Source organism: Penicillium subrubescens, assembly GCF_028828155.1.
Source record: "Penicillium subrubescens strain IBT 31985 chromosome Unknown utg000006l_segment0_segment0, whole genome shotgun sequence".
NCBI classification, from domain to species: Eukaryota; Fungi; Ascomycota; class Eurotiomycetes; order Eurotiales; family Aspergillaceae; genus Penicillium; species Penicillium subrubescens.
In genome coordinates this window covers 25143-49940 of record NW_026643156.1, presented here as the reverse complement: position 1 = coordinate 49940, position 24798 = coordinate 25143, and the positions used below count along the sequence as shown (strand labels likewise).

Here is a 24798-nt window from a genome sequence, read left to right as displayed (position 1 = left end):
AAGAAAACTGTTTCCGAAATCCACTATATTATTAGTGATACTTTGCTATACTAACAGACCTTGTCTCCGCTACTACTACCGTTCTGAGACGTCGATACACCCCGAAATATAATAGGTGTCTCTTGGAGCTATTGATACAATAAAACGGGAACATAATAATAGGTGAAGAGCCCTGTTCTGTTCTAGGGGGAAATTAGAAATTCCACTTCCGGTTTATTCAAGATTCCAGGAATCTAAACTCTAGATAGGGCTTTATGTCGTTCCCAATTCTGCGGGCGTTATATACAAGTAAACAACCTACAGTATCCCAAAACGCTACCTAGCAGACGAGCAAATAGTTATAGGAGATATGGCTCCCTTCAGTCCCTTGAGACTCATAGATTAGTTAAACAAACCGAGCCGTGTTTGTCTCTTGCTATTGTTGAGATACGCTACAACAGTATAGAGCCCTGGATACTGAATAGGAGAGGGCTGATGGACCCGTGCTTGCTGGGCTGGCCCGTACCAGTGAAATTTCGCTACAAAATCCTCCGAGTTCCATTAGGCCTGTGAAAAATGAGTCCCGGTTTTGAGAAATACTCGAGTATAAGACCTACAATTGGCCATCGCAGCGCTGATGGTGACCTTTTCATCATCCCTGGGAATCAGTCCTATCAAGATCAATGTTTGAGACTTTGCTTCGTGCGGGAGGGCGAAAGGCACTTAACTGAGTGAGTCAAGCAGTTGGAGAGGGTACTGGTCAGGATGCTGAACGAAGTAAAGAGCCAAAGGAAGTCAAATACCGCTGATAGAGGGCCAATCTGTAAGTAAATCGTGATATCCATTCAGCTTATTCAGTTCCTCGGAAGGCATACACCTAAATGGTACGGATGCAGTCATCGCTATTTAACGGTAATCATATTTCTCGAGTCGTGGAGGCCGAGCAGTCAACCACTGCGGAGCTGCTCTGTATACCGGTGTCAAGTCCGAGAACCCCAAGTTCGTGACATCAGGGAATACACCTCTCTTCATGTGCTGGTGAACGCGAGTGAGCCAAGCGGCAGTCTTGAACTTACCGGAATTTGGTCCAGTATCGCACTCATAGCTTCTGGATCCACTGTAGTCGTTGGATATTTTTCATGTTGGGAATCCGCTTTGAGCTCTTCGATACGATGACCTGGAATCCGTGGAATGTAGTTGTGGCCAAAATTCACGAACAGATGGAGCGACCGTAGTTTAGGGAACACTAGGTCTTGTAAGGTCCCACTATCATCGTCATTTTCATTCATGACCGCAGGAAGGAGTGCCTTTTCTACGAAGTTGGCGTAGAACTGCCGACGATCTGGTGCAATAGGCCAGAAGAAATTCGGGAGATTATGCCAGTAGAAGGACGTCATTCCATTTTGGTCAACGCATCTCAAACAAGACTGTCTGTCTTGCAATGTTCCAATCATCCTGGACATTATTCGTGGCACTCTTGAGAACTACTTACGAAACCGGAAGCCTGGAATTTGAAGGGCTACGCAGGGTATGTCCGCTTTTTCGCCAAAGTCAACAATTTCTTACCATGGCGACAGCTTCGTTTGGGGCAGCAGTCCCAACACCAAGGGGAGAATTTTCGATGGATTGGACACCCTCTTTGGGAAGCAGATCTTTGCTCGCAAGCTTACTGCCACCGATGTTGACCCTTCAAAGAGGAGAAAGACGACCAGCTGGCCGAGAGTTACGCACGTAATGAGCGTAGCGGGAAACCGATATCTGCTGAAGACTCACTAAACATGCAGGAGACAAGGTACAGGAGAGGGCAGTATAGCGCATGAGAGTATCTCCATGCTGCTTTTTTCAACATTATGTCGCAGCCGCAAAGGTCCCCTTCAAAAAGACCGTTCATCTGAACAATGATTAGTAAATTCATTATCTAGTTTCATCAGAACTCTCACATTTCCAGCTCAATATGGGCAGAAACGGGATCAAGATACAATTGTCACTTTTCTCACCGCCAAGCTGAAACCTCTGCCTACTACGCTTATCTGATATGATCCTGAAATGTTTGCGCCACATATATGAAGCCGTCGAGATCAGTGCCAGGAAATTACGCTTGTTGAGACTTATAGCTATCCCAGGACCAGGGAGAGAGCTCTTAATGTGAAGCAGTAGCAGGAAACTTGGATGTTATTGGAGCTATGAGGAATCTAAGTTTGGATGAGCCCTGGGGCTCCTAAAGTAGTGTGGGGCCGGGGCTCCACCCTAATCTACGAAGAAGAGCGAGTATGACGATCGTCCACGGAGTGCTTTGGATTATGGCCTTGCCTAGAGAAGGCCAGGATCTGTAAGAAATAGCCTCTATAGATCAGCGATTTTGAGCACAATTCTTCCAGATATATCCCCCTTCTCCATTTCCTCATATACTGCTGGCAGCTCTTTGAATTGCCGGACCTTGATCTCCGGTTTCACCATCCCTCGCTTTACAATATCAACAGCCTCCATACATTCTTTCAATGATCCAACCAGGTTTCCAGTGATCTTCAAGCCCCTAATGACGATGGTCGCAATCGCTGTTTCCAGACAAGGACGACCAGGTGGGATTCCCACACAACTTAGTGTACCTTCAATCCGTAGCATTTCACACGCGTGAGTAAAAGCCTTTGCGCTTCCTGCAGTCACCACAACAGCATGAGCCCCAAGACCGGTAATGTCGTGGACACGTTTGATCGGATCTTCTTTGGTGAAGTCGATGAATTCTTTGGCTCCGAGGCCCAGCACGAAATCTCGCTTGCCTGGCCCATCCACACCAATTACCAAGGCCCCATGTACCCGGGCATATTGAACTAGCAGAACTACTGTTAGCTATATCGGTTAACAAACAACGTTCTCAACTCACCCGCCAGATGACCCAGGCCTCCACCAGCTCCCACCACAACCAGCCAGTTTCCAGCCCTCACGTTAGCGTTAAGAACAGCCTGAAAAGACCATATTAATATCAAGTTGTAACAAGTTATCATTGGGACCCTTCACCTTATACGCCGTCACTCCAGCACACAGCACCGGTCCGACCACCCTTGGATCAACATCATTGGGCAGAATCGTCAGGTAGTCTGCGTCCAGTGCAATATACTCCTGAAAACTTCCATCCTCATGATGCAGGTGGTTTGTGCTCCGCAAGCAATACTGCTCCATTCCGGCAAGGCAGAACTCACATCGCCGGCAAATACGACTTGCGAAGCGGATGCCAACAAGATCCCCAACCTTGATATCTGATCCACAGCCGGAGCCTAGAGCGACGATACGTCCGACTCCCTCATGGCCACCAACATGAGGGAGCTTGATCCGGGTGATGGGATTGCCGTCTGCACCAGCGGCGGTTCCGGCCTTAGTATGAAGATCTGTTTATTGACATTATTATCCTTCTCTGAAACAAGACGCTTTCATGCCAGCTTCAGATATCGTACTCACCGCTCTGGCACACTCCAGAATAGAGAACCTTGGCTAGCACTTCATTGTGACCAGGTACAGGAACGGGATAATCGTCCTGGAACTCAACGGCGCCGTCGAGCTCGCGAACGAGCGCTACAGTTTGCGTCTTTGGGATTGATACCGAGCTCATGTCTTCTACCTGTTTCTTTCGGGAACGAGTCAGGTTGTAACGATGCAAAAATTTGGTCGGGGGTGTTGGCTGCCTGAAATATGTCAGAGGGAAGGGCGACTAGATTCCGGGCCTGAAAGCGTCATCGGGGCTCATTCGCTCGGAGCTTTAAGAGTTTGGGTGGCATCGTTATGTGAGGAATTGGAATCGTCCGCACGCGTACGGGATTTGACCTTGCCCCCTCGTTTGTTTCCTGGAACTCAATCAAGCATGTCCAAGCCGTTTTGCCGTTTGCTTACCACGAGTATCGGGATTTGGCTTGCGAAATGGGTGGAGTCGACGTGGGGTATTATTTGTCTAAAGGAAGGCCCTCTGGATCGGTCTGGACCCTGCAATATGGGGGAGTGGGGGTAACCTCCCCCACATCATTTTGGAATGCAATGCCTAGGCTATAGTAAGGCCAGTCTTGCTGACCTTCCATTGTTTTCGTTGTTTTCATATCCCGGCCAGGGAAACGGTAACGGGTGGTTTGCGACTTTCCTACGAGGCAGTGCCTTCGGAGTGGGTTCTAGCCAAATCAGAGCAAACCCCAATTCTACTCACTCCGTCCATGTTACTTTCCACCAGAGACCTAGTAATGTATGATGGCTCGATCCTCTTTGACCTCGATAGGTTTGCAGGGTTGCCTCGCCCTCTTTGGCCTTGCAGGATGTTGGCTGGAGATTGCCAGGACCAGGCCATCTTTGTGCGTTGTTGGCTTATAGGCCTTTTCCTGTTTTGTTCTGCTTTTCCTTCTTCTTCTTATAGTCGTTTTCGTTCTCTTGCTCTAGATAGACCAATTGACTCGGTCTCCTCTCTCCTCCTGTTCGCTTCCTGTGTGCGCAGCGCCGTGGGCGTTGTCGATGTAGGATATAGTCTTGGGGTCTATGGTGGGATCTGGCTAAATAGAGTTGGAATCACAAATTGCATGGATATCTACGTTTGCGAACGGAAAGATGGGATACTATCTCGAGCTAACTGTTGTTGCTTTGTAGACCACGCCGCGTAGTGTTTCACAAAATCATATTCGGCTATCTATGCTCATCTTGATAATCAGTGCTTATAAGGCACCACAATCATCTTGCGTACAGGGTTTGACCTTTTCTCCAGCGGGTAATCACCCCAGAAGTCTTGAACATGTCTCAGTATCTTATGATACTTCAGCCCTTCCCCCGGCTGCATATGGCCCGTAATTCCCATCCTGTCTGATTCGGCTCTTTTAGGAGGCATCAAAGGTCTGCCAAGAATCAGTTCAAGGCCCTTGAGCGAGAAGTCTGCCGCCTCCCTGCCGCTGCATGGAACGCCCAATTCATCCAGAAACGCAATCTTTGTTCTTGGGAGTTTCTCGCGAAGGAAATCAATAATGGCAGGGTTAAATGAACCGCCACCGCCGAGGTAGATCTCATCGACTCCTTCGTTAGGACCCCAGCGCTTGTACGCCTCTACAAGCGCTTGGGCCGTGATACGAGTGATGGTCGCGACGCAGTCTTCTGGAGTTGCGCCTTCAGACATCATCCGTTCACAGAGTTCCTGGCTCCAGTTCTCTCCGAAAGTTTCGCGGCCTGTTGTCTTGGGAATATCGTGGACGAAGTACGGTCCTTTAAGGGTTTCGTCGACGATTACTTGGTTCACGCGGCCAGCTCTGGCCATCGCTCCATCTTTGTCGTACTGGCGCTTGCCCTGGGTGAAATAGCGAACCGCACTGGAAGCAAATCGGTAAGCCTTCTGTGTCAAACAATATTGCTGCTCGACGCAGCAATGGGCCTTTAACGATATATTCACCCATCAATAAAAACGTTGCCCGGGCCTACGTCAAAATCATACGCTTCATCCGGCGCGTTCTTGGGGCAAAATGTGATATTTGCAATACCACCAATATTCTGAACTGCTCGATTCAACGTGGGATGCGATGTGACCAGGGAATCAAAGGCCGAGAAGAACGGGCAACCTTGGCGGCCAAGAGCCATGTCGGAAACACGGAAGTTGGACATGGTAGTAACGCGAGTGCGGGCAGCGATGATAGATATCTCGGACATGTCCAGATGAGCGCGAATTTGATTACCTTCAAAGAGTTCTGGAAGAGGAAGATGCCAGATTGTTTGGCCCTGGCCGGCGATGATATCAACGTCTTCTTCAAGACTAAAACCCTCTCGCTCAGCGAACTGTCGGATTGCTTTGGCGGCGAATTCGCCGAGCTATATATGCTTATTAGTTTTCTAGTTAAGAAAGGTACGGACAGTCAGATATTACCTGGATATTAACCATTGATATCTCTTCGGGTGTCGTTTTGTTGTATCTGATCATTCGCATGACCGTTTCTGTCTAAACCCTCAGCCTCAGAACCTATCTCTGCGCAACGTGAAGGCGCACCTTTCAGAGCTCCGTCAAACTCAATGTCCCCATGATTCAAAATCTCCATCGTCAAAGGTGCTTCTGGGTGCTCTTGCGTCCAGTGGATACGGGCAATATCAATTCCATCCATAGAAGTCCCTGTTCCAATGTTCCGCGTTCAGTTGCGTTCAAGAAGTTTGTCGTTAGGGTCGGTACTTGCGAGTATTCATGCGTACCTTGATTGGTCCCGATGATTCTCAGACTCAATGGCTTCCCTTTCCATTTGTTGCCATTGCTTTGGGTACCAACAGTCTCGTTGGTTGCTGTCTGGGTGACCGTCATCGTGGAAGTAATAATATGGCTTTACTCGCGAGCATATGCAAGAAGATGGACCAAGGGAAGTTCAGCCTGCATGCTCAGCTTGGGCTTTTAAATGTTGGATCTCCATCCCCGGATGCTCGTCCGGATTTTCGGTGGAACAAAGACGTGTCCTCTCAACTCGGGCCCATGACCACTGCACGCGTGGGGGTGCCTGAACTAATGAATAGGTTGCAATGACTAGAACACACATTTCATTGCCCTGAGCGCCTCGAGACGATCACGTGGTCGGCAGCCGAGAGAAGTGATCAGCTATGACAGCTTCAACCGTGCGACAGTCTATTTCCAAAACCCCACATGTGCCGACAGCGAGACGAGCAGAACCATGGTACCGGGACATGCGGAGGCGGGGACAATAACCGTTTATCCTTCGCGCTAGCAAAAGCCGAGAAGAGGACAGGATCCAAGAGTCACTTTTGGTGGGAACGTACGGCGGACTATTGTATAAAGGAACACATCGTATTTTTACAATGATTACATCTCACCACACCCACCCACCTGTGGTCGCACACACTGTACTACCATATAGTAGTATTAATACGAAATCACTATAGTAGGGATGTTGAATCGCGATATTGTATTGATATCGCATCCCATATGGGATCGAATACCATATAGTAGGGATATCGGATACTATATAGTAAGGATATCGCGTATCATATGATATCAATATTAATGTTATATAGGTAGTATTAATATCAATTTATTATTTTTGCCTGGAGCTTCGGCTTTCAAGGCGTCCACCTTGTCTTGACTCTCTACACCAATGAAGGTGTCGGACTTGTTCGTGGGACGAGCGAGGATTTTCATCCTGCTTTTCCCCAAGGGAACAAGCGCCTCCCGAAAGGACGTAGTGTAGGGCCACAGCCCATGTTTGGTTAGCTTACGATAGTTCAGATCGCCCGTAAATATATGAGGTATCTGGACTGCAGCTGATCAAAAAGAGCCGGTGCTCTAATTGGCATCTCATGGAAGGAGTAGGGGTTTGTCCAGAATGGTTCAATCGTTATGCTAATGGCACCAGACTCAAAAAACTTGCGTAGTCGCGGAACCAGTCGATCGAGAAAGGATTTTGCTGATTCAAGGTGCTCAAAAAGTGAGTCCTCGTCAGTCAGAATGACATCACCAGCGAACCTGGGGAACTGTTTTCTATGTAATTGCATCGAAGTTGCAATCTGACAATCCAAGATATAAGCCGCGTAGATCAAGGCCGTGAAGAGCTCGAACCCAGCATTATCCAACACCATTGTCCACATGACGATCTACTGGCGATGGAGTACACTGGAGGTAGGTCCAGACGGCCTCAGTATCATTATCGACGATATTCTTCTGGCTCTTCTGGATGGCGTCCTGTCCCTGGAGATCCTGCGTATCTTCCATGCTTAAATGGCTTAGTAGCGACAAATCAGTTGCGTTGCCCAACCGTGCAATTTCGGCCATTTCGATGAATAGCAACCGCCGCGCCTCCTCGCTGCCGTGGCTCGCAAGATCCATCTCTGTTACGACTTGCATGTACGAGCTGGCGAGCGCTTCCATGGCGACTCGTGACTTGACAAAAGTCGAGTTTTTTTGACGCTTGAATACGTCATAGACGTGCCATTTTTTAGATGTGTTGAAGACGGTCTAGATGCGCCTGCTTCAATCAGCCTTTGACTGTGAAGCTCCGAATCATGGTAGTACGTACCTGTAAATATAACAATCTGCGAGTAGCCAGAGGCAATCCAACCAACTGCATTTTCCAATCGCGTTGAGCGGCTTGTTAAAATCACCAACACAAGGCGCTCTATCGTCTGGTAAAGGTCTATTGGCAGTCAGCGTACGCTCATCGACAGCCGTTCGGGACTAGACCGACTTGAAAGGCTCATTCCGTTCGATCTCATGCATGATCTCCTGCAGCGCAATCCGCATGGTAGCCCACTCGGCCCGCTTGTCCTTGTCGGAAGAGGCTGCAGTCTCGTCAACATTGTCAACGGTTCCTTCAACAGCCTTGGGCCACCTGGTGACGGCCGTCTGTTGAGCCATCGACCCTTGGTCAGAGGTCCATACGGCGCAGATTTCTTCGGTTGGGGAGGGCACGATAAATAACTCTAGTCAGAAATAGTGTATCTTCCCCCCGCAGTAGAGACTTTTAAAGCCGCGCCCTGATTTTCTTACTTCGCATGGCCCCAATTCCCATAGAGCAAGCATGATTTGTAACAACCTCAGTACGGGGCATAACCGCATCTTGTCTTTGTTGCAGAGGTTTTGACATTCCGAGTCTTCTTGCCTAGTCGACACTGTATCGCCGAAATTAGCCTGGCAGGTCTGAGTCTGACCGTCCGAGCAGGCCCGACGGCGTGGGGGTTTAGGGTTTAGATGCTTCACTGGCAGCTTTGCATAAGAGTGGAATTCTAGGTCCAGCACAAGCTCTCATTAAGCTTTCCGCACCTTGAGCCCTACTTTCACCATGTCGACGTTTAGGAAAGGCGACCCAAGACTCAACTCATGCCGATTCTGTGAGACAGTGATGTGTTATATCATCACCACTCGGCCAAAAAGGGTGTCAAGACAACCATCTCTGACCAGTGTGAGATGATAGTGGTAGCAAGAACAGGGAAAATACAGCAGGGGACACAACATGAAGTGTCTTTACCATGGTGCGAAAGGGGAAACACGTCCCAGCTGCAATATGCTGCATTAAGCTCAGCGCCTACAATCACAGTTTAATTGGAGTGTTCTCTGCCATAAGTCTGTTTGCTTAAGCGTCTTATACCCATAACGACAATTTAATAATCCCAAATCGTGTCTGCAAACTCTCAAACTCCCCATATATTCAAACTTCTCCTGTACCGTCTTCATACTCCCAACTTTTCCAACCGTTTGGACTCTAAAATAAACACAGTCCAACATCCTGCCAGACCATAGTGGACCCTAGACAACCTCACCATGCTCAGCAGTTGGCACGGCCGCGTTGCCCTTACTCTCCGACATCTCGTTAGAGGATGATGGTGTGTTGGTTCCGGTATCATCTAAACCTAAAACGACACGAGCTTGGTGGACATCTGCATGGACGTCTTTGAACTCTCTTGCAACGGCGACTGGGCTGCGCCGCTCGTGGTGCGCCTTAGCAAAGATCAGGTCCATATCCTCCAGGGAGCGACCAGCCGTCTCCGCAACGAAGAAGTACGTGATTGGGACGAAGGACAGGTTAATGATCGCAAAGACCATATAGAGCCAGTAGTGAATGTTCTTGAAACCAACGGGGGCAATCATGAGCCTGATATGCGCTAAGTTAGCAGAAGACTTAAGGATAAGGGCACTTGGAACATACGTGATGAAACAGAAGATCCAATTAGAAGCAGTTCCAATAGCATTTGCTGGTGCACGGATACGGAGTGGTGTGACTTCCGCATTGTACAGGAATGGAATTCCAACCCAGGCGAGGCCGAAGAAGGTGTTGAACAGGAAAATGCATGCGATGGCGACTGCCTGGGCAGCTTTACTGGGACTCCGGAGAAGGAAGGGAAGCATGAAGAAACAGGCCCCCTGGCCAGTAGCAGCGAAAATCAACATTTTACGACGGCCGACCCTCTCGATGAAGACGATGGCGAGGAAGGTGAACAGGAAGTATTGCGTGCCATTGGCCCCAGCTAAGAGCTGAGCTTTCTCGGCAGATAACCCGAGCTGTTTGGTGAGGATGACGATGACATAGGTATTGCAGACGTTGATGCCAGAGATTTGTTGAGCGCCTTGCACGAATATACCGAGCATCATACGTTTGAAGTTTTGGTTCCTGTCGTTAGTAAAGAGTTCCTTGTACCGGAATGGCTGATCTCCTTTTTGAGCTTCGATGGATGTCAATATGAGTTGCGCGGCTTCTTCGACTTCCACAGAACTCGTTGGAAGGCCAAGCAAAGCACCAAGGACGAGGTACGCATCTTCCTTGTATCCATGCTTCAACAGCCACCTTGGAGACTCCGGAAGGAAGAAGACGCCAACAAAAACAACGGCGGCAATGATACATTGGATGCCAACGATCATGCGCCACGATACTTGGTACTCATCACCGACCCCTCTCAAAAAGCTTTCAGATATAAAGTGAGCTATGGGTCCTAATGAGAGGTTTATTTGACTTACGCATATCCCACCCAGAAAGATGTCATCACACCGAAGGAGCACAGCGCACCTTCCAGCATCACGAAGTAACCTCTGGACTTCGGCTTGGCACACTCACTTTGCCAAGGAGGCACAGTAGCAACTTCGAGGCCCAAACCGACACCGGCTACCACACGACCGACTAGGAACTGAGGCAACCCGAAAGCAGAAGCCTGGAGGAGGCCACCAACGAGAATAAGTGCCTGGCCGAGCAAGACCGTCCTTCGTCTACCAAGACGATCACCGATTTCGAGAAGTGAGAGAGCACCAAGAAGGCAACCGATTTCGAAGATACCAACAGAGATACCTTGGATGTTAGGATCTGTGGCCGTCGACGGAATGGTTTCAATAAATGACTGCGAGATCAAACAAGTGAGAACTCGGAGTCGCGAAGGAGGTCGAGAACAGCTACTTACCCTCTGCGTAAGCACTGAGCCCATGTAACCCATGTCATAGCCAAAAAGGAAAAACGAGCATCCTGCAAAAAAAGCGATGGCAGTGTTAAGCCTGTCGTCTGTCAAACCTCCAAAAGTGTGAATCATATTTGTGTGAATCATTTTGAGTGATTGTAGTCGTCGTAGGTTTACAGAACACAGTGCTTGGTCTGAGGAGCGCAGGACTGAGGGACACCGAAGAGCCCTTATATATCAATTTCCATTCCTGCACCGCATCATCCGCATGTGATTCAGCTGCATCGTTGCGATCAGTCCATTCTCCATGAATCTTGGGTCCAACTTGCTTCGAAAGCTGTAGGTGCAATATCCACTCGGCCCCGCACGCGAGCTACTCCAGAGCTTATTACCCCACGGGATGCTCAAGCTGTGGAGGCGCGTGTCAGCTTGACGTTTCTACCCAGGGATAGATGGACTATTGCACAGGGCCAGACGCGGTTAGCTGCCGCAAGGTGCTTGGAACCGAGCTCGTCTCGACATGATGTGGAGCCGGGGTATGCTCACTGAGCTGGAATAAGGTTATTCGGTATTCCCCGCAAGGATGGGTCGCACAGCAGACATTATTGTTCTGGGCCCACTTCTGACATGGCTTGTATTAGCTAACTACCCTGCATCAGCACGCAAATCATCCAATAGTACGTCTAACTGGGAGATTTGAGTTGTAAAACTTGTTAATTAAGGTTGAATATGGGTAGAGGGATTAACTTGAGTGCGGGGAAGCAGGAAATCTAGGGGAAAGCTTGCTCATCCCACGGTTCCCAACATCTCTTGACATGCGCCCCCACAGCTTGAGCACCCGGATGGATGCACATTCTGAACCCCGAAACTCATGCTTCTGACCCTTGTCGCTGCCTCTTTGACTCGCAGCTCGGCCTTTGGTTATCGCGCCCTATTTCCCTCGGCACGGAGCTCAGTTGCCCTCGAGAACGGCTGACAGCAGTAACATCCAGACGTGGTCTGCCTTCCTCAACCGCCAGTTAGGCGAGGCGGTCAAGGTTGGCAGTACCGGGATTTGGGCTACTGGATCCACTCTTAGCTTTTCCTGCATGACATCAGTCCCGCAGTTTGCTGATGCATCAAGACTTGTTCGTCACTGTCAGACCATCGCCTCATTCGATTTGGTAGCAAGTACCCCTACCCGAACACTTGGAGAAAGAGAAATGGATGGAGACCACTCAAAGAAGGTCGAGAACCGGATGGTGCGACATTGTCTCAATCTTCCTGGCTTGTACCGTCACACTGACCGTTAGACTCATATCAGTTATACCTGTCGCCAACGTCATCTGAAATGTCGGTGTCTCCAGAGCCTGCGGGTGCTGCAACTATCGCGCTGACCTGCGATCCCTTTTTTCCTTTTAGGCGATGAAGAAAAACCCATTTGCTGGAGATGTCGGATTGGTGGCCGAAACTGCCTCCGGCCTAACAATTCTGAGGCCCAACCCGCGCGTCCAAGACGGACCACGATTTACGACAAATCATTTCAAAGAGCCTCACCTGGTACTAGTGTCCCGGCGCAGTTACCAATCCTGAACGACGTGCGGGACAATGTTGATCGATCTCCCATAGTGGCTGCTCCTCCTACGCAGAGCGTCAGCAGCTCACCTGATTTGGGAGTAATAGGTATACCAACCACTCCATCAACAGTTGTTTCAAGTGTCACCGTACCCACATCGCTCGCTGAAGGGACCGCTCCACGTGGAGTGGCTGACCTAACTGCGTCGGCCCCCTTCGATGTTCAGACCCTGCAGGGAATCCAACTTCACCTCGACCATAGCGACGTCAAAGCTGCGTCGCCCACTACACATGGCTCCATACCCCCGTTCACTGTATCCACAGAAGAGGAAACTTTGCTCCAGCACTATGTGCGCCGTCTGGCAAAATGGGTGCGTAATACCCGTTTCTACATTGACTGATAATGGACTCACGTTTGCTTGAATCTAGGTGCGGTTCTCTGACGCCGATCGACACTTCACTATCACGGTGCCACATCTTGCACGTCGCTCTCCAATCCTTCTGAAGGCGGTCTCGTGTTTGGCAGCGCGGCATCTTTGCTGCTTGGGAAGCTGGGATTCCGCTATTGCGGAGGATTATCACAAACAGTGTATCGGGTTGCTGATACCCGCGCTGGGTGATCCCAACGCTGCGACTGATGATACCCTACTCGCAGCCTTGGTCTTGCTAAGACTGTACGAGCATCTGAATGGTGAGTCAGCCTGAACACCTTTCCACTGTTTTCGTGCTGTTCGTTGGCGTGTTGTCTGATGTCGTGTTTCTGGTGCAGTTTCCGACAGCGGCCGGGATTACGAGCACCATCTTAGAGGCGTATCGGCAATGGTCACCTCCACGATCCGCAATCCCTGGGCCGCTTCAGGCTCCGGGCTGAAATGGGCGGCATTTTGGTGTTTTTTTCGACAATCAATCTACCCCGCCTGTGTCTACCGGCAACCGCTGAAGTTCGACATCTCCGGCTCCAACATCGAAGTCAGATTGTCATCCCCGGCTGCTGGCGTGATGCCGACGGTAGAGGAGGAGTCAGAATGGTGCCACTGGATAACATGGATTCTGGGCCAGGTTGCTGATTTCTGCTTTGGAACGAGGTCGCTTGAGATGACGCCGACTGAGGGGAAAGAGGCATGGAATGGATTGGTGCAGGCGGTAGACATGTGGGAGGCCAATAAACCGAAGAGTTTTCTACCGGTAGCGTGTAATGATCGGGAACCGGAACAAGGGAGATGGTTCCCAGAGATATGGTTCGGAAGCGAATGGCACGGTGTGTTCTACGTGGGGTGAATCTCCACAAGAGAACCTATTTTCGCTAACCACGATCGAACGGTAGCAATGGCTGCGACACAGTCCCTGGCCGCGCGAATCCTGCTCGATGTTCATCATCCGCAGACACGGAAGATTACTATTGGAGAATTCGGGTTTCTTAGAGCAAGACAGCAACTTGAGGTCCGTACCCGCAAGTAGCATGTTCGTATCCTTACTCATGGGGGCGCAGAGAAAGGTCCTTTTGCATGCCAGGTCGCTTTGCGGAATTTGTCTCACAGACCCAACCAACGTTCCGGCTATTTTCACCATGTGTCATGCTATTTTTACCTGTAAGTCCAGTTGGTCCCTCGTATCTATTGAGACTGATATGACGATTCTGGGATCGATCAAGTTTCCTCGTTTATGAATGTCGATGAAGAAAGGCGACTGTTGGTTCGCATTCTGAGAACCGTAGAGAGAGAGGAAGGCTGGCCTACAACGTGAGTTCCCTTTAGCTTCCTTTCCGCCGTGCTTTTAACTACTGGAAGGCGCTGACCGTTTCTTAGATGGATTGTGAATGCGATGAAGGTGGACTGGGATGTTGACTGGGTGGAGGAGTAATGCTAACCAGTGTGATATTTTTCATTCGATTTGGTAGCAAGTAAAACCCTAACTCTTTTACCCTAATAGTTCTTTATAATCTGCTAAGCGTACTGTTACGATATACCTGACATGAGGTTATCCCATCCCCCCAAGCCTATGAATAATTGCAACCTGTCGTGACTGGGAATCTATGGGCCGTAGATACTGCCAGAGTTAGTCTAGCTCGCCTTGCCTTCCCACAAAATTTGCAATCACTGGAACAGCTGTTAGGTCCAATGGGACGTCAAAGCGGTGAACTATGATGTAAAAGAATATTTAGCAATCGATTCGAACTATTTAGGAACCACTATAGAAATTCACTCACTAGAATCTGCTAGTGTATCTCTTGCAGCTGGGGTACTGTTGATCAGATCGATCGCAATCTATACACGTATCGGATGCGATATAGTCATATTCTGATTAGAAAAGACAGTCCTCTCGCGTCGGTCGCGTGAATGCGGCAGCTTTGTGGGGCGCGATTTTGGCTTGTAGGTTGGAAACAAATTCGACGATCCGGCTATCTTCTGTGAGGTGATTTGCTTGGAGAGTCGCGAGAGCGGTTAACAGATTAAGTATTCCAGTTCGCTTGAATTAGCCGCCGCTTAGCGCTTTACCCAAATCGTACTGGATCACGCCCCCAGAAGTGTCCGTCGGCTGGCTCACGACAATATCTCCGAGTCGAATGTCTGCCTTGGTGTTTGGTACTCCGCCACCGATACCAACCATAAAACCGAAGCGGATGGCGTGAAAACTAGACAGCAACTGCATCCCAACCGTTGCAGCTGATGTGGTGCCATTTGCGCCAGTCGGTAAGCTAGCAATCACGATCTGGTGTTCGCCGATGCTTCCATAAATGTATGCATTCTGGTCCATCGGCAGGCGAGGCAAAGGCGGGTGTATTTCGTCCAACATTAGCTTCGCAGCCGCCGTCTCCACCGGCAAACCGAGCCCCTCAGTTTGATGCAGCCAGCTCAATGAATGATCTGCGCTAAGGTCTTGGCGGTGGGGCTGGAAGAGAGAGTGTGAGTGTGTACTGGTCAAGCCGATTTCGAGAATGACTGTATATCATCGAATACGAGGATTCATAGGTTTCTTTATCTCCTTGCATGTCTACCGCACTCGTCAGAATATCAAGGGAATATATCAAATCGCAAGTTAAAATCCAACCTAATAGCTATACCAACGCCGTCTTGAATATTTTTGACGCCTAAATTCTTCAGGATACCACCAGCGAAGCCTCTTCGGTTTGCGGCACACTATCTAGAGACCGAACCCAGAAAACAATGCCTCTAACAAACTGGCGTGCGATACCTACCATAATCCCTTTCTCGACAAAGAATGATGGATTTTGGTCATTATGAATCAGTTTAAGATCTAGCCTATTGGCTAATGCTACATCACGCGCTTGCCGAAATTGAGCCTTCAAAGCGTCATCCTCAACATTGGCCTCATGCCACGCAGTGTATTGTTTGACGGCCACATCTCGTAATCCGGGAATATTGAGATTATTCTGTACTTGGGCCTGGGCTGGAATCGCGGCTGAGCTAGGGACCTGCGTTTGAGAGGAAGGGGGCATCCTATTAATGTTAATGTTTATCGGAAGAGAGCCTCCCTAGGAACCGCCTATCTTGTTCTTAGACTGTTAGCTCTCTAGTCTTTGGCGCTCTTCTAAATATAGCTCTTCACGAAAACTATTAAGGACGTTGCTATAAGACTCTAAAGTACCTCCCTTCTCTATAAAGGCAATAAGATGCTTAAGATAATAGCTTCGTAGCGTATAGTGTTTCTTCCTATAAGGGTCTTGCTAACAATATAGGCTAAGATAGTATAAGGAGGAAGGACAACGTATAAGGTTGTATATAGCCTGCTAAACGGATTCTTGCCTAGATATATACTCTTTAGTATCTAGTTAAGCGTCTCGCTCGTTGAGTATCCGTTTCGTGACAGACGACCTACCTCTCTTCTCGACCCTACTAGAGATAGTTCTACAGAGACAGTTATCCTCAACGAATTTAAAGGTAATACTTAACCTTAATTTTTTACTCTGAAGAAATAGCGTACCCCACCGAAGCAGCTATTTTTTAACGGTAGCCTAGTCAATATTAAGATAGTTAAATCGCTTTATCAGGTCGCGTTAAGAGCGATTATTCACTAATACAACAATTACTGTATTATCAGATCTTGTCGGATTTACGACGTCAGCATAAATCCTTCGGCGTGCACAAGCAAGCGAGTGTGCACGGTTGGTCAAATCAGTATACGATTGGCGAAGAATCGTATAGGTCAAGTCAGGTCGTACGATTCGGCTCAGAATCGGAAGTTAACTTATGATAGAAGAATGCTCCAACTTCATCACAATCATTAAACTTGATTCAACTAGCTATGGAAAACAGGCAATATTTATAACTTCATGAAATCAAGGCAATACGTCAGACTAGAATCTCATAGAAATCAGAAGAAATATAGAGTGTTGAAGCTCTTTCGTCATGTGTGCAATCTGTTGATGTCAATCGTTGAAGATCATCGTCACGTGGACGTTCCGTCGCATTCTGTCAAGTTCGATAGCATGGGCTTATGCACCCACTCATGTCGACAGATCTTACCTATCCTTTATATAAGGCCTTTCCCTCTAACAACTTCTCTAACTTACACTTCAGGGTTATCGGCTAGTAAGCGCTTAGTGTCAGAGCTACGTCCTCCTCTGTGTCTCGAGAGATCACTTTCTTATTCACTATAACCTTCCACTTAATCGTATACTGGATATAATTTGCCGGAAGCTTATCGTCTAGTATTCCGTTGTGCCACTCGGATAGCTAGAGCAATCTAGGACTTTCCGTCTTAGTTTGGGACAAGTCTTCCGGACCGTCCTCGGTGGAAGAGTCGGGTGAAGGGCTGAATCAGCCGCTCGATGTAGGCGTGCAACCGAAGTATCCTGGTGTAGGGGTATTTTGCTAGTAGTGATCGACAGAGTGGGAATCATAGGTTTGAAGGTCATAGTCATCACGATTCGAGTTAGCACTCATCGTTCTCGTGAAGGTTCTAAACGTTGCAATAAGATTCAACGTCAGCAATTTCCTCTAGTCATAGTCCAGCAAATCCCGGTCCTAATATGAAGACCATGCCTGTTACACTAACCAATATACTTAACCTGCCCGTACAGTACTAGAAGTACACCTGGCTTGTTTAAGGGACTTCTCACGTTGAGAAATTAACAGACGGAGATGCGAACGTGGCCAAGTGAGAGTGACTTGGGAAGCCCCCTTCTGTTTGCCTCGTTTGCAGGATAAACGTTCTAGAAGCCGTTGAGACTATACAGGCTTATTACGTAGGCTATTTTTAAGTTGTAATTTACAGCTGTATCAGATTACTGCCAAGAACACGAGTCAGGGGTAGGGTAACTTTAAATGATTTAGTGGTTTCAAGAGTGGGTTCGAGAAAGAATCTCTATGTGCAAGTGGTGAAACTGATTTCGATCCTCCCTGTAACATCCCTTGCTTGGTGTACGCCTTCTTGCGTTAGGCTGGGGCTCCGGTGTCGTGACCGCCGAGGGGCGGTGGGTGGGATCCAGGGGTGTTTTCCAACTAGATTATCTACATCAATCTACATGAATCAATTGACTTTTGCTTTCCGAGAATACAGTGCGTCTCCAAACTGGTGCACCTTCCTCCACTCTTTGAGAGATTCTTTAGTCCCACTGCCAAGATGCACTAGTCTATTATGGGAATTTTCCGGCGTACCCCTGTCAATATGACCTGTATTGCCTCTGAATTAGATTACAAGAAAATTACATAAATGTATTAGCTTGTAAGTTCAATACAGTTACTTTGCAAAACTTTGAACACCTAGCCCCACATCATCTGCTGCTCTAAAGAGCTAGAATCCCATATAATGATTAGTATGCATCTTAGCGGATAGGAGTAACGGAATCAATAAAGGAAAAACAAATATATGATTGATTAAAGAAAAGATTAACTCCATCTGTGCGAGGGTCTCGTTAAGGTGGCCTTACTAGAGGAATCGGGACTTCGGGTTAAGAATTACCGAGTCCTGCGGATTTGTAGGAACGCATACAGAATGCGTACGAAAGGTGAAGTAGGTAGATCAGAAGGATTCTTAGTGGTACATTGGTTAACTTATGAGCACGACTATCACTAAGCATACAATTTGTTCGAGCCTGGAAAAGGTGACCAGTACGAACGACCCAACCAATGGAATTATAACGAGCCTGAGTTGTTACTGTACATACCGACGATCCTGGCAATCTGCCGGGCATGCCCGGCTGCTGACTAATATGGTATAGTTGCGCGATTCTTCAGTGTATGAGGGAGGAAATCCGACGTGCGGGGCCCCAAGACCCTGACTTGCGGGGTCCCCAAGACCCTGCTGATCTGACACGATTACTTCTACAGCATTTAGCCGCGGATCATCATCGTCTAATTCTCCAGTCTATTCCGCCAACTGACCTAGACACCGGCCGCCGTATCACCTATTGCGTGCCCGCTACGTCATCTTCTTGGACGCCAAGAGCCCGCCTGCCATTCAATGCAATAGCCCTCCAACAAGCCTTGCTAACTGTACCATGTTACTATACTATGACATAAGACTCTTTCAATCCTAATACGTTATATCTTCTAATTGCTGCTAGTTCTTCGGCTGTTTGCAAGGAGTCAGAATTCAGATAGGGGACTAGAGAAGATGGTCAGCCACTGTATTGTGTAGATAGGAGCGGAAGGGTGTTGTGAATAGCTTCAAAGAGGTAGTTGGTAGAAAATGTAAATTAGGATAGGGGTAAAAAGCCGGCTGGCCTAGAGAATAAGGCTATCTTTAATCAAATATAGGGTGAATACTATTATAAAACACTTCAAAATCGGAGAAAACGAGAGTCAATTGTCTGTGTGAGTTGAAAACGCGGCCGCCGACAGCTCCGCCCCGCCACACTATATACGGTCTCGACATTTGAAACCGCTAAACCCCTAGTCCGATCATCACACCACTTAAAAGAGAGCTCGGCTTTCAAGTCTTTTGACCACTAAGCCCCTCATCTCCTAAGCTGAGACCGTGACACTAGCGGTGCCAGTACCACTCCATGCCTCTACCGCCACGACCTGGTAATTGAAGTTGCTGTTGCCGAAGCCGTGCTTCGCCCAGAAGTTGAAATGGTTGGCAATAGTCACCGTTCCAGATGTGCGCGAGCCCTGTCGAACGGAGAAGAATTGCGTGAACGTGCTCGTTCCCGTGATCGATGGCTGGTTAATCCGAGTGTCGGTGCAGACTTGGTAGGTGCCTCCATCAGAGGACACGGTACCAAGGTTTGTAGCCGAGCCCGAGCTGCAAGGGTTGTAATTACCATAGGCCTCGACGACGTAGTATTCAGCCTGAGGAGAGTTGACCCAGCCGTACACAGCGAGGTACGAGCCACCAGAGGCGCTATAGGAGGCAGAGTAGGTGATAGGGCTAATAAACGTTAGATCCTAGACTTATGTGAAAGGATATGGCCATCTACTTAGAGGAACCAGTGCTCCTGCCTAAACCAACGACGAAATCGTTGCTGACTCCTTGCTGCCAGTACATAGAAAATGTTCCGGCACCCTCGTTGTAGCTGAAGGCACCAAGGTTGCCGTTGTAGTTCTGGACGTAGTTGATACTTCGCGTCACTAGATCGGTGGCAGGGGCGGCCAGTGTCGTGGCCAAGAGGCCTGCAAAAGCTGCAGTGACCTTCATGATGATTGATGAGAATTGAATGCTAGTGAATGGATGTGTGAAGTTGGAAGAGAAGCCGCGAGTCCGTTCTACCTCTATTTTTATTCTGCGAAGATGACTATTTATCCTTTTTAACCGCAAGGCGAAGCGGTTCGGATATGTGCGTTTTGCCGCGTGACCTTTGGTAGTTGAACGATTAGAGCTTGTTTTTGAGCCTGTTTCTAGGGACAGCTCTATAGTTCGGGGTCTACGGTGTAGCTACCGGTCTCAGCACTGTAGTTGGCTAAAAGGGCTGCAGTTGGCTAAAAGGAGTGCAGTTGGCTAAAAGGAGTGCAGTTGGCTAAAAAACTGCAGTTGGCTAAAAGGACCGCAGTTGGCTAAAGGGACTGCAGTTGGCTAAAAGAACTGCAGTTGGCTAATAGTTGGGTAAAAAGTGTGGAGGCGGGGAAGTGGGGATTCTTCACGGGTTCCCCACAGAAATTTTGCCAGCTCAGAAGTCATGATTACTGCTAGCAGTTAGAAAAGACCCTGTGCACTTTAGCTGATCGTGACTCTCTTGTCTCCGTAACCTAGTGCTATTTAACTCGAGCTTTTGACCTTAGTTTTAACACTACCGAGAACGGAAAAGGTCAGTCCACCCTCCACCCTAGGCTGCGGCAGTATCCATAAAATCCATGGATTTCCATGGATAATAAACAGGATAAACTAAACTGTGTGACACTGACTGATCTACCCAGAAAGAAAATGTAGGGCTGCTGCGAATATTCGTAATTGCGAATTGAGATTGCGAATAATGTATTCGCAAGTCTATGAAAATTCGTCGAATATTCGCAATGTGTATTTTCACTTAAAATGATTATAATTATGCTAATCGGTGTTCGCAGTTGAACATCAAGCTTTGAAATGACTCGATCTAGCTCGTATGGGACTAAACCAGCCGCAGCGAAAGCATTTTTGACAGTCTCTGGTTTAAAAGCCTCTGTACAAGCCTTGCGAAAGCCATAAGGAAATCGAGCTTGTCGATATGGTGACGTTGCACCGTGCTTTAGCCTCAATCATCCCCCCTATATTCGCGCTTCAAGGGGGCAAAACAGCCTACATCTAAAGGCTTTAATAGATGACACGAATGCGGAGGCATGCAAATCGGAATAATGTCGTTTTTTGAGCATAATCGATCAAAATGGGGGGTCAAGTGACTGCCGTGGTGGCCATTAAGAATTAGAAGTCGAAATTTACACCTTATACGACTAGTAGTCATAGGGATAAATTGCAATTTTAGCCATTGAAGCCCAATTTCGTCTGTAGTCCACCCAGTATCGCTGATTTTGATTCTCCAACCAGGAGGTAGGTCATCATACTAGGCTTTAGACCTAGATTCTTGCTTTGAAGATTATGCATGGTGGGAGTACAAAGCCCGTCGAATTCACGCATTCAATTGATTTGACCCATTCACGATTCCCTGATTGTAGAATCGATCTCCGACCGTAGAATTTGGCTCTTGTAACTACTTTAGCAGTAGAGATTAAGGCCCATCGCGAATCCAGTTTCGTCAAAATTGTGAATATCCTCGGGTTGGATGCCGTTCTCGTCAACTGTACGTCTTATGAGCTCAAACCATGGTTTTATGACTCGTGGGTCTTCGCATTTTGCTCTCTGGTAGTCAAACCGACGGGAATACCGCGATTTGACCTCTGGATGGCGCTTAACATAGTGGGGTAGCTCAATTGACGCCAACGGTCTGACCACCACGCTCCCTAATAGAACATTGGCCATTTCCCTTACTATTGATGTTGTAGGGGCAGATCCATAGATAGAATCTATTGTAGGAGCGATTGCTCTTCTTCAAGAGTCAATTTATGACTATTTGCGCGTTTTTCAGGGCGAAATATTTAGCCATTCAGCCGACGTTGGAGAGTTGTATAAGGCACTCGAAATAGGCGCGCAGCTTCCTTAATCGACGGAATTTCTTTGTTCTGATAGGCTTCAATCGAGAGCTGGATTCTATCCTCTTGATTGATAGAATTTAGAGAATTTTGACTGCGAACTGGTGGCATAGTTGGTGGTTGGAATGGAAAAAGTAGGGCGCGATGGCGTTTTCCGATGTATTCGCTTGTGAATTACGTTAGTTGAATTGATTGTTAGATTCATCCTACTTTAAGAAGTGTGTGTTTAAAGTAGTGGTGACGTTATATTAATAGTAAGTGCCAGAGGCTAGTAATAACTACGTAATATATATTAAAATATATAGTTGTGATATTCAGTGCAGAACACCGAGTATGGGTCTGTATGGCCGGATACTGACTACCCCAGTTAGACTAGTTAGCTAACCACTAACTAGTTAACGTGATTCACAAGCGAGCGGATCACACAAGCGAGCGGATCACCTACCCCCATTGCAAAATTTCAAAATTGATTATCTTCACCAAGACCCATTAATTTAACTAGATAATTCGATTTTTACATGAAGTAATCCTATGCCCTGTCACTCCACATCCACTGCAGGTAGGCGGAGCCCTCCTGGCCGGTTGAATCGGCTGATTAGGCAGATCGACCTCCTCATGCGATACTACCTTATCAGCTTCTACTGGCTGAATTGGCTGCTGAGCTAGCTGTAGGCCCTCTTCAATTGTTAGGCCCCCTTCGTGTGTAATCCGTCTAGTCGATCGAGTGCGCTTTTGGCGTTTCTTTTCATTTGATGCGCGCAGATCGGCGTTCTCCTTCAGTAGTAGCGCAGTGTGGTGTAACGCTCGATAGTGGCCCTTAAGAATCTGATCAACCACTAATTTTAACGGGCTTGGAGGGCTTTTTGACCGCCGATCTATTAGATCTTTCATCATTTTAGCCTGCTTTTGTAGCTGGGCTACTGTTTTAGGCGTTTCTGGTGTGAATTCGCTAGATCTGCTGCTTGGTCGGCTTGATGGTGGTGAAGGCGTTCGGAGGGAAATATTTAGCTTAGAAAGCACTCTGTCAGCATTAACTGGTACGATACTAGTAGCTGCAAAGCTGCTTTGAACGATATTCGGCTGAAAAGCTTCTGCCCTTGCGCGTGGATAGTCTGCAAGAAAATCAAGCTTATCGATGTGATTATAGCCAGTACGGGCTAAATCGCTCACAAAGCAACCGTAGGCACGCTTTAGCACTGCAAAGCACCCAACATCAAGCGGTTGAAGCAAGTGAGACGAATGCGAAGGCATGCAGAGTGGTATAATATCATTTTCGGCACAGATTCGATCGAATTGAGGTGTAAGATGGCTACCGTGCCCGTCAAGGATCAATAGCCGAAATCGCCCTCGTACACGCGAATTGGTGTATGGAATAAAGATCTTTTAGAGCCAGCGAAGGCCGATGTCATTGGTAGTCCAGCCATTACTCGATACCTCGATTCGCCAATCCCTAGGGAGATTTGTTTCAAACCAACCAGCGATATAAACCGAGCCTTTGAATATAATGCAGGGCGGCAGCGAATAGCCATCAGCGCATATCGTTTCGATCGCAGTGACCCATTCGCGATTACCTGGCTGGAGGATTGATCGCCGACCGTAGTATTCTGCTCGTGTAACCACCGTTTGCGATGATATAAGGCCCATTGCGAATCCAGTCTCGTCAAAGTTGTAGATATCCTCAGGTTGGATACCGTTCTCATCAATCGCGCGTTGCACCGTCAAAAACCACTCTTTTATAGCCTTTGGATCCTCGTTAAGAGCGCGCTGGTAGTCATATCGCCTAGAGAAGCGTGTTCGAATCTCATCACGTCGTTTAATAAAATTTGATACCTAATTGATACCAACAGTCGGCGGAGGGGTAATTCCACGCGCTGCAAGAAGAATATCGGCTATTTCTCGTACAGTAGCACGCCTAGGCGCTGCTCCACGCGAATCCATTGAGAAAATCCATTGAATAAGCGAATCTTCTTCTAATTCGGTCAATTTATGCGAGTTTGCGCGTGTGTCATCGCGCGATACTCGGTGATTAAGACGCGCATATAGTGTGCTGTAGGGTATATCGTATAGCTTCGCTGCTGCACGAATAGATTTGACACGGCTATTTTTAATATCATCAAGGGCTAGTAGGATCCTGCCCTCCTGATTGGCCGATTTCTGCGAAGATTCAGTTCGAATTGGTGGCATAGTAGGCGGTTGAATTAGGTAGGGTGGTAGGAAGACGCGATTTTGGGTGGGGTGATCCGCTCGCTTGTGTGATCCGCTCGCTTGTGAATCACGTTAACTAACTTAAATAACGTATAATTTATAAGTGGTATATACGCCTAATTGAGTCAGATCGACAGAGTCATACAGGCTTAGCGGGTTGTAAGGTTCGTGGAGGGTCGGTTCGCGGATCGTAGCCTCGTGTTACGCGGTGCCGACTAGTCACTGAGTTAGAATATCCACGGGTTATACTTGCCTAGTTTCCAACTGCGGATTCCAAGAGTATCTCTCAATCGTACCGTTGCCTCGCGAGGTCTTACTGCGGATTGGATCCTGTTTAGTATCTTGCAGAACGTGCCAGAAGTGCGCGCCAAGTAAGTCAATCACTAAGTGTTACCACTAAGTGAATCCCCTACCTGTAGGTTGGGTTGCTAGGTTCTTAAGGCAATGCTTAGATCTAGTGTTTGATGTGTTTGCTTTTCTATGGAAAATTATAGTTTCCTTGGATTGCTAATACAGTTACGAGACAAGGCACCGTATTTAATGAAAGTAAATAATAGTATAGAGGCTGGTACAGGAATATAATATTCCGGGGCTATTCCTAATGTGTTCTAGAGTCTCTTAGCAGTGGGCCTAGAAAAACACTCGAAGAGTGGAGGCGGTT

At 47.9% G+C, this 24798-nt stretch overlaps 7 protein-coding genes across 7 annotated transcripts; 1 reads left to right on the top strand and 6 right to left on the bottom strand.

The window, feature by feature from the left end:
• Positions 1-2322: 2322 nt before the first annotated feature.
• On the bottom strand, positions 2323-3583 carry N7473_008577 (zinc-dependent alcohol dehydrogenase; the record flags this gene model as incomplete). Its single annotated transcript, XM_057154517.1, has 4 exons — positions 2323-2807; positions 2861-2939; positions 2995-3362; positions 3433-3583. 4 exons carry the CDS (start codon positions 3581-3583, stop codon positions 2323-2325), a joined length of 1083 nt encoding a protein of 360 aa, XP_057005647.1.
• A 1071-nt stretch (positions 3584-4654) lies between these two features.
• N7473_008576 (uncharacterized protein) lies at positions 4655-6274 on the bottom strand (the record flags this gene model as incomplete). Its single annotated transcript, XM_057154516.1, has 5 exons — positions 4655-5303; positions 5384-5796; positions 5852-5919; positions 5972-6091; positions 6169-6274. The coding sequence occupies 5 exons, from the start codon at positions 6272-6274 to the stop codon at positions 4655-4657; spliced, it is 1356 nt and encodes a 451-aa protein (XP_057005646.1).
• Positions 6275-7543: 1269 nt separating this feature from the next.
• On the bottom strand, positions 7544-8332 carry N7473_008575 (uncharacterized protein; the record flags this gene model as incomplete). The annotated part of the gene is made up of 3 exons (XM_057154515.1): positions 7544-7933; positions 7995-8039; positions 8159-8332. 3 exons carry the CDS (start codon positions 8330-8332, stop codon positions 7544-7546), a joined length of 609 nt encoding a protein of 202 aa, XP_057005645.1.
• Positions 8333-9220: 888 nt separating this feature from the next.
• N7473_008574 (putative MFS monosaccharide transporter) lies at positions 9221-11001 on the bottom strand (the record flags this gene model as incomplete). The annotated part of the gene is made up of 4 exons (XM_057154514.1): positions 9221-9566; positions 9621-10373; positions 10427-10800; positions 10861-11001. The coding sequence occupies 4 exons, from the start codon at positions 10999-11001 to the stop codon at positions 9221-9223; spliced, it is 1614 nt and encodes a 537-aa protein (XP_057005644.1).
• Positions 11002-11946: 945 nt separating this feature from the next.
• N7473_008573 (Zn(II)2Cys6 transcription factor domain-containing protein) lies at positions 11947-14316 on the top strand. The gene is made up of 9 exons (XM_057154513.1): positions 11947-12095; positions 12147-12186; positions 12256-12779; positions 12838-13099; positions 13178-13666; positions 13733-13848; positions 13898-13997; positions 14060-14147; positions 14214-14316. The coding sequence occupies exons 1-9, from the start codon at positions 12057-12059 to the stop codon at positions 14266-14268; spliced, it is 1713 nt and encodes a 570-aa protein (XP_057005643.1). The 5' UTR covers positions 11947-12056; the 3' UTR covers positions 14269-14316.
• Positions 14317-14880: 564 nt separating this feature from the next.
• N7473_008572 (uncharacterized protein) lies at positions 14881-15162 on the bottom strand (the record flags this gene model as incomplete). The annotated part of the gene is made up of 1 exon (XM_057154512.1): positions 14881-15162. The coding sequence occupies one exon, from the start codon at positions 15160-15162 to the stop codon at positions 14881-14883; it is 282 nt and encodes a 93-aa protein (XP_057005642.1).
• Positions 15163-19334: 4172 nt separating this feature from the next.
• On the bottom strand, positions 19335-20010 carry N7473_008571 (glycoside hydrolase family 11 protein; the record flags this gene model as incomplete). Its single annotated transcript, XM_057154511.1, has 2 exons — positions 19335-19743; positions 19793-20010. The coding sequence occupies 2 exons, from the start codon at positions 20008-20010 to the stop codon at positions 19335-19337; spliced, it is 627 nt and encodes a 208-aa protein (XP_057005641.1).
• Positions 20011-24798: the final 4788 nt, after the last annotated feature.